This window comes from Phyllobates terribilis, unplaced genomic scaffold, assembly GCF_046119375.1.
Source record: "Phyllobates terribilis strain yellow unplaced genomic scaffold, ASM4611937v1 Scaffold_4__5_contigs__length_816908805, whole genome shotgun sequence".
NCBI lineage: Eukaryota > Metazoa > Chordata > Amphibia > Anura > Dendrobatidae > Phyllobates > Phyllobates terribilis.
Window position 1 is genome coordinate 660178134 of NW_027362764.1, and position 9142 is coordinate 660187275.

At 46.8% G+C, this 9142-nt stretch overlaps 1 protein-coding gene across 1 annotated transcript; it reads right to left on the reverse strand.

Annotated features, from left to right (window-relative positions):
- Positions 1-227: 227 nt before the first annotated feature.
- On the reverse strand, positions 228-5924 carry LOC141264704 (uncharacterized). Its single transcript, XM_073676969.1, has 3 exons — positions 5866-5924; positions 5026-5127; positions 228-1407 (listed from the first exon to the last, which is right to left on the reverse strand). The coding sequence occupies exons 1-3, from the start codon at positions 5922-5924 to the stop codon at positions 228-230; spliced, it is 1341 nt and encodes a 446-aa protein (XP_073533070.1).
- Between the last annotated feature and the right edge of the window lie 3218 nt (positions 5925-9142).

Consider the following 9142-nt stretch of genomic DNA (forward strand, 5'->3'; position numbering starts at 1 on the left):
AGTTGCTGCCACACCATTCCCCATTTCCCAATCCACGGTAGAATGGCTTTGTCATCCAAGAATCCTAACTGACGGCCGGCCGGCCTCACCGCTGCCCGTAGTGCAACCCAGAAGACAAAAGAATGGCCCATGATCCATACGAGCTGGGGACCTTCCTCTGTGAAGTCAAACATAATACAAATCTAAGAAACGGTAACATCTAACAAGAACTCGGAACATTCTCTTGATTACAACAAAGCCGGGCGTATATAAGACCTAAACCGTATGGATTCCCATTGTCCGATCTTCTTGACTAACTCGTCACCCAGCCCCCTCCTTGCTGCCTCAGTGGCTGCCCCAATCCTGAAAGAGTGACCGCCATACTCTTTTGGCAAGATACTGCCAGCCTCAAGACACTTTTTTAGCACTGCTAAAAACTCGTAGCCAGATAAAAAGGAGCCATCCTCATGAACCAACAACGGTGATTTGTGCCCCCCTGGACCCAAACCAAATTCTCTCACACAGAGTACCAGACACATGTCAGACCCCGCCACTGCGAACAGCACCACTTTACACCCTTTCTTGAATTGATCCATCTTTGAAAGCCGAATGAATACCTCTATTCTATCTAAATATAAATTCACGTCCTCTTTTGAGAGACCCCCACTGACGAATCTTGATGGGCTAACCAACTCACCCAAATGTAAGGACCAGAAAAAAGCCAGAGAAAAAGCTAGCCGAAATAGTCCGATCTCCCATGGGGACTTACATACTGACGCGAGAAGCTCCCCCAATGTTAACAATAGTCCATATGAAATGGGCTGCCTCCAATCTCTCACCTTCCAACCCTTCCGCCAACCTTTTAGTGCTTGGCGAACCAATATTGCTTTAGTTACATCTGGAAGACCCCTTATTTTAAAGCTAAAGGCCAAACCTGCCATGAAATTATTTATTTTTGGCACCGACCAACCTTCCTCCCAGCAATGACCAACCAATAATAATAATAGGCTGTCGCTCTCTAAAGGGTCTCCCATAGCAAATTTCCATCCCTCCCACAACTGCCAAGCGACCTCATATGATGACCAGGTCCTCGTAGATGATGATTGACTGATCAGATTCCTTACAGCTCGAAGGGAAGATTCCATAGTTCTGGAGGGCATACCAAACCTGTCGATGACGCCTGAGGTGCCAGCAGCCGGAACTGATCCCACTGCGAATGAGAAATAGCATTGACGATCCGATTTAAATGAACCAACTTGAACTCCGCCACTATCCACATGTTCAACGATAAACTCATTAGCACCAGCCTTTGCAATACTTTCACCACCAATGGCGATGCGGCCAACAGAGAATTGATAGCAGACACTAACCCTTGGTTCTCGCAGGAAAAACAGATTTTTTTGTTCTGAAAATACTCTCCCAATAGAGCTAAAGAGACCACGATGGGGAAAAGGTTGATCAATGTATGATTACCCAACAGATTCCGGTCACGATATGTCGCTGGCCATTTCTCGTCAATCCAACTGCCTCGGAAAAAGATGGCAAAACCACGCTGTCCCGACACATCCATGAACAATTCCAATTCGCTGGCATTCACTACCGGAGCAATCCAAACCGACTTGCCATTATATGTCTCCAAAAACCAAGCCCAAACTCCCAAGTCGTCCCGCAACTCTTTACCCAACCTAATGAAGTGATGAGGTGATTTTGCTCCTGCCGTCGCTAATGACAAACGCCTACAAAATGCCCTGCCCATTGGCATAATACGGCATGCAAAATTCAATCTCCCGAAAATAGACTGTAATTCACGCAATGTAATTTTATGCAGCTTTCTAACTCTGGATACCTCTTCCAACAAATCAACTACCTTATCAACGGGTAGCCTACACTCCATTTTGACTGTATCAATTAAAATCCAGAGAAAACTCAAAGACGTCACCAGACCCACGGTCTTTTCAACTGCCAAAGGCACTCCAAACTTCTTAGCCACGCTCTCCATTGTATGCAACAACACAGAACAGACTGGAGAATTAGCAGGACCAACATACAAAAAATCAACCAAATAATGGATGCAGGAATTTAGACCAGAAACATCCCTAAAGACCCATTCGAGAAAGGTGCTAAAAGTTTCAAAGTGCGCACAGGACAGCGAGCAACCCATTGGGAGACACCGGTCTACAAAAAAGCTGCCGTACCTAGAGCAACCCAATAGGTGCATGCTTTCCGGGTGTACTGGTCACAGTCTAAAAGCCGCCTCTATGTCAGTCTTTGCCAAAAAATGCCCCTTTACCAAAAAACTGGACCCAACTAACTGCCATGTCGAAGGAAGTATAACTCACCGAACACAAATCTGGATCAATACAATCATTCACCGATGTGCCCTTTGGAAAGGAGAGGTGATGAATTAGCCTGTATTTACCCGGTTCCTTTTTTGGGACGATGCCTAATGGAGACACCCGCTAGTTCTTTATGGGCTTTGAAACTAAAGGACCAGCCATTCTCCCTAAAGCTACCTCTTTTGCCAATTTTTCTGCAACAACCTCAGGAAACTGTAACGCGGATTTAAATTTTTTTGCATTAAATTGAACTTCGCTATCAGTAAACAGTATCCTAAAACCAACTTCCAAACCTTCTTCTATTAGCGAGTCCGCCGCCCTGTCCGTGTATCTACTTAGGAATAGCTGCATCTCTGCCAGTTGTACCGGTGTCACCCCTCTTTTCACTACCCTCCTTGCTTCTGAACTTTCCTCCTCTGAAACATTTGGATGCGCTATGGCTGCCACCGCATGAGGAGCAGTCGTGTTTAAATTTACATTTATTTCCGAATTTACAAGATCCTTCATTGAAGAGAAAACATAACCCTTTTTGAACAGCTGCTGAGTGTCCCATCTGGCCGAGACCGCCGCTGCTCCCGAGAAACGACTGATTAGTTTGCCCACTTCTACTCGGCGCTGTTACCCTCAGCCATAAGGCAATATCCTTATGGTCCCAATGGATACTGGATCGCACAGCTTTCCTCTGACGAAATTGTTCATCATAACGTAGCCACCCTTGTCCCCCATACACCCTATATGCCTTCCCGATTGCATCCATGTAACAAAAAAGCCCCAAACAATTTTCTGGAGCTTTTTCGCCTATAACACTGGCTAGTATCGCAAACTCTTGTAACCAGTTCGTAAAGGTCCGTGGTATCAGACGGTACCTTCGTTTTTTTTCATCCTCTTTTTTGGAATCATCCTTTCTAGCCCTGTCTAGGTTAAAACGTTCCAATGGAAGTAACGAGAATATTTTTACATATTCCCCCTTCCATATTTTTTCCTTCCTCTCGGGCTTCAAATGTGCCCCAAAGGCCCCTCAAAACAAACATATACTTCCCCTTTTGCCATATCGTCTAGCCTTACATTGTCATCTTTATCCTTGTCGCCCTCGCCCCCCACAGCCTGTGTTGTTCCCGATACCCCCATGCTAGATTCACTCGTTGACAAATTTCCTCCCCCTGCGCCCACTGTATTAGAGCCCCTCAAAAACTCCATGTTACTGCAGCCCATCCCGCTATGTCCCAACTGGGCCAACTGAAAATTACCCAGCCACGCAGGGGTAGGCGACACTATGCCCTGCGACGCATTCGTCCCCACCCCCAGTAGTAAAGCTAAATCCCTTAAACCCTGCATCAGCATACCAATACCCCCGCCAACCCCCCCAGAAATGTCCTGACTGTTAAACGCTAAAGAAGGTAACGGGGGCCTGAAAGGAAAAATTAGCGACAACTCACCTGGCTGTCTAGGTGCTGTGAACCCAGCAGCCGTTGATCCTGAATCCTGATGCTGACGACCTCCATCCGATCCTTGTTGGCCACAGTGTGTCGTGAGAGGGAGACTTGAAGGGCCAGCTTGCTGCCCCGCTAACATCTCTGATCCTGACCCCACATCTTGCGGGGAGTGAGCCGACCAATGGCTGCCACCAGCCTGGCTAATGCCATGAACAGCCGTTATGACAGATATGGGGACTGGGCCAGCACTGTGCTGCCCGTATGCTGATGCCACCTCTGCATGTCCGCTGCTGCCTGTCCCCCCGTCAGCAGAGCCAGCCGCCTGCAGCCCGCATATAACATTCTGATTGACGGCCGCCGCGGCCGCATTGTGGGGGGAGCCAGCATTGTGGGCGCAGCTGGCCAGATCCTGATCGTCACCGCTCCCACACTGAGAGGCCCTCAGGTTAGGCCCCCGTCCTCTCGCTCTCCTCACCTTGTTGCGCCGAGCAGGCCCCTGCCACGGCCTGGGGTCTGCCGCACCTGGTCCCGCTGACTTTCTGCCTCGCGATGTAGAATAGGAGGCCAATACCTCCTCCTGTTGCAGGTCCCGGCATGTAGGTGGATTCCTCCCAGAGCGGGAAGTACGGGCCGCAGTAGTGCGGGCCCTACTCCCGAACGGAGGGTCCCAAGAGGGGCTCCTGACTCGACGCCGGACCCTGGGGGTTTCCTCAGGACTAAGGTGTGCCAGAGGCCTAGTCCTCTGCAGCCGGCGTGGTTCAGGAGCTGGTGAGGCATTACCAGCTCCAGTACCCCCAAGCAGGCTTTGAACTGATGCCTGCAGCCCATCAATGGCTTCCATACTGCTAAAGATAGTGTGAATGGGATGATGGCAACCTAAAATGGCTGCCAAATCCCAAATGGCCGTCCCTTATATAACCCACTCCTCCCCTACATGTGCCCCTGCCCCCAAAATACCCTCCCCTACATTCTACACCAACCAAATTAAATATAATTATCTTGCCCAAACAATAGTCACACTTCACCTCAGCAAGCCCTCCCCCCTTTATCCCGCACTAACCCTGTCATGCCGTCCTCCCTCTGAAGCCAGGGGCTGAGTACGGCCTTTCTAGACAGTCTTAGAATTAGATTTACTGAACCACATGAAGCATTGTGATAAAGCTGGCACATTTTAAGACTGTCTAATCTAATGTAAGTTTGCAGTCTCTAAGAACTAGGGTGCATTCAGACGTCCTTGCCAATCGGTCCGAGGGCGGACCGCTGATGCACGGACTGACCATGGCTCTCCCGACTGGAGCGTAATAGCCTCACTTATTTCGATGAGTCTGTAATGCTTATGTCGGGAGAGCCGCAGCCAGTCCATGGACGTCTGAATGAACCTTTAGAGAGTATTGATAAATATTCTTCAGTGTCTCTAATGAAACCATATAAATTATCTCAGTGTAAAATTCATGGGAAGAAAAGCATAAAACCTGTTCATTAAACATTTAGTTTGTAAAATGAACACATTTACAAAATAAAGAGGTCCTGATACCGCACACATCTTAGTATTTATCTTCCTGCTTTCATGATGAATCAAAAGAAACAGTAGTTTTCTGTTACATCTGTTGCCTGGTGTAACACTAGCCATGCAGATCTACTGTACAATGTGTTCTGTACTGAATTGCTTTGTTAATTCTGGGACTTGATGTTCATGTCCCGCTTCACCAAAACCATCATGTTACATTGCTTTTAGTTTAGTCTCCGATAAAGCAATGTACCTGGCTATAGATCAATTTTGTGTCTCATTAGTTAAACATGGACTAAGCAGACTGTTTACCAGTAGCACGTTGATGATACATCAAAACATTCTGGATCATCAACAATGTAGGCTTTTTTTCAGGCAAAAGTTCAATTTTAAGTTTTCACTGAAGAAATGTCTACAAAACCGAGAAAATAATTTGCATACAGTTGACCCAGCCAGAAAACAATAAACAGATTATAGAAATTAAAAGCACTATCTGACATTGCAACATCATAGCTCCTAACCGTCCCGGTTTCCATGGGACTGTCCCACTTTGAGGGCTCAGTCCCGTGTCCCGTCACAGCTCAGCTGTTTTCCCAGCTTCTATACTTACCTCTCTCCCAAGTTCTCATCTCTCTGTAGCTCCTCCTTCTCGGGGGTGGTGCCAATCATCTCTTCTTAGTGAATAAATTAAACATTCACCTGCTCTCACTCCTGTTATTGGTTTCACCCAGAAAATGAACTCACAATCACAGTGTCACAACGTGCTTCCCAACACTCGTAGGCTATGTGCTTTAACCACTGAGCTACATCCGATAATGATAAAAATATATATTTCAATGAATCCAGAAGCAGAGTATACATCTCCATAGAAATACATTGTATATATAACAATATATTTTTATGGTGGCTGTATACTGAGGTGAAGAAAAATATTTATCTTGGTCCTATAAGGCTATAAGCCCACGCTCCGTAATGGTAGCATTTTGGATACTGCTCACCAGCTTTGCATCCAAAATGCTGCGTTCTACATTAGAAGCACAGTGGATGGATTTATTGAAATCCCATGCCCACTGTGCTTCTATTTGACGCTGCGTACACTTGCCAGCGGCGCGGATTTACAAACCACAGCATGTCAGTTTCTGTTGCAGAGACGCTGGTCTCCACTATGAAATTTCTACAATAAAATGTCATTAGATGCAGTAACTCCACATGGTTCAGTGAACACATGCGGATTTACCTGTGTGCTTATAACGCAGCGTTTTGGATGCAGCGAGAGTGCGCTGCATCCAAAGCGCTGCTGTTCCTGATTGTGGTAATGTAGCCTAAAAGTATTAAAAATGATAAGCAATTAAAACTTTTTTTTTTTTTTTTAGTGTTTACTCTGGTCTTGAATAGTGATGAGCGAGCACTAAAATGCTCGGGTACTCGTTGCTCTGGTCGAGCAAATTGGAATACTCGGGTGCTCGACCCGAGCAACGAGCCCAATGTAAGTCTATGGGAAACTCGAGCATTTTTAAGGCGGTTCCCCCCCGGCGGTCTGCAGAGGGCCTAAAAATTGCCCAAATCGATGGGAACAGTGCTCAAATGACATGGGAACAGCATGGGGAAGACCCCTGGAAGCATCTCTGACTCCCAGATCACTGCTGTCAACAACGTGGTTAGGGTATTACGCGACTTTTACGGACTCACAATAAAACATACAAAAACGAAACCAAAATGGATTATCCTGAGAAATATGTTAAGGAACATCCTTTCCAGGGTAATGACTTGTATATAAGGCAAAATAAATAACCAAAACCAAAAATACTCCTCCACACCTTGGGCTATGTTCACACGTAGCGTTTTTGATGCGTTTTTGCACTTTTGCATTGCTTTCAACAAAGACAAATGCATTCACTGGTAAGTGTCATTTTAACATTTTACAACCTTATCTGGCCATGTGGTGTGTGACACATCATTAGACACATGCATACAGTGCTGAAAAGACATGGGAACAGCATGGGGAAGACCCCTGGAAGCCTCTTTGACTCTCAGGTCACTGCCTAAAAGTGTGCCCATCATAAGTGATCCTTGGCGCATGCGAAGATGCCTCCTGCCATGCACCTGTCGTTGCAGACTTGCAACAATCACCGTCCACGTCCTTGTCCCAGTGCAGCATTCAGTTGCCGCTACCCCATTCCTTGGAATGCAAGCGCAAGTATGCAGCCAGCCACCCACCCACAGTCTGCAATACTATACTGCCAAATTTTTGACAGCTGCTTGCATTTGAAATGTGGCCTTTTAGGCTCATGGAGGCGGAAGCTTTTCATAACCTCATGCTGGCGGCGGCCGGGTGTCCATACTCGGTCCCCAGCCGCCAATGTTTCTCCAGGTATCAACTCCGCCTTCCACAAGCACGGGTCCCACAACATTACCCGTGCCCTCCCCAGTGCACTTACTGGGAGGGACCGCCTAACCACAAACGTGGACAGGTGAATGTGGCCAGGGACAATATGGAGCCAGACCACAGCTTTTTTTGCTGAGTTGTATTTCACCGCAGCCATATTCTTTAGCTTGGTGAAAGAACTTGGGAAACCATATCTACCCAGCTGTCATTTCTCCAAGGAAGTCCTCTAAAGTTGCTTTCACTTGAAATGTGGCCTTTTAGGCTCATGGAGGCGGAAGCTTTTCATAACCTCATGCCGGCGGCGGCCGGGTGTCCATACTTGGTCCCCAGCCGCCACTATTTCTCCCGGTATCATCTCCGCCTTCCACAAGCACGAGTCCCACAACATTACCCGTGCCCTCCCCAGTGCACTTACTGGGAAGGACCGCCTAACCACAAACACATGGACAGGTGAATATGGCCAGGGACGGTACGGAGCCAGTCCACAGCTTTTTTTGCTGAGAGTTGTATTTAGCTTGGTGAAAGGACTGGCATAGAGGGAAACCGTATCTACTCCGGCTGTCATTTGTCCATCACCAGGTTCCGCCCATTGTCACACATGACCATGCCTGGCTGTATGTTCAGCGGTGAGAGCCACAAATCAGGCTGCAGTGTTACAGCTTTCAACAACTCTGCAGTGCTGGGTGGTTTGTCAATTAAGCATTAAGCATGTTATCTTCAGAACAGCCTGTTGCCACTTAGCCAAGGCAGTGCTGCAGTGCTGTCAGCTTGTGATTGATGTGGTCATTTCGGAGATGGAGGAGGAGGTGCAGGAGCTGAACAATGGTGACGGTGTTTTTTATACTAAAGAAAGATCCTATTGTTTTGTTTTTTTTACGTTATATTTTTAAGACAAATGCATTCACCGGGAAATGTCATTTTAACATTTTACAACCTTATCTGGCAATGTGGTGTGTGATACATCATCAGACACATCCTGTTTTATTTATGATGGAGGGACTCTGAAAGTCATAAAACCTATTTTTATAGGGACATCAGACTGCCCTTACTATTCTTAAAAGGCCAGCAGTCGGCCCTCACTATTGTTAGAGAGCCACCAGCCGGCTATGCTTTGTTGTTCCCATTATTAACAAGTGGGTCTCCTATACTGTTATTGAAACAGTGACTGCAAGGGCTGCCACAAATTTGGACACAACCCAATACCCCTTTGAAGAGACATAGAGGAGGGTCTCAGTAAAAAAATGTTCCCATTATAAAGGAGCGGGTCTCCTATAGTGGTAATGCCCATGCTGTGATGGCAAGGGCTACCAAAATATGGGAAAAACCCCACTAAGAATTTAAAGACACATAGAGCAGGGCCACAGTAACAAGTACAACATGTTCTTATTAGAAAGGAGAGGGTCTGCTATACAGTTATAGGGTATGCAGTGAGTCCAACAGCTGACCAATTTTAGGAAAAACCCCACTAAGAATTTAAAGACACACAGAGCAGGGCCACAGT

Bases quoted from the DNA above. Each gene is read 5' to 3' on its own strand.
- LOC141264704 (XM_073676969.1), bottom strand. From the start codon at position 5,924: ATGATTGGCACCACCCCCGAGAAGGAGGAGCTACAGAGAGATGAGAAC. The intron at 5,128-5,865 runs GTAAGTATAGAA...TACTCTCTAAAG, and splicing joins GATGAGAACTTGGGAGAGAG to GTTCATTCAGACGTCCATGG. The intron at 1,408-5,025 runs GTCAGTCCGTGC...TGGTCTCTTTAG, and splicing joins CTCCAGTCGGGAGAGCCATG to CTCTATTGGGAGAGTATTTT.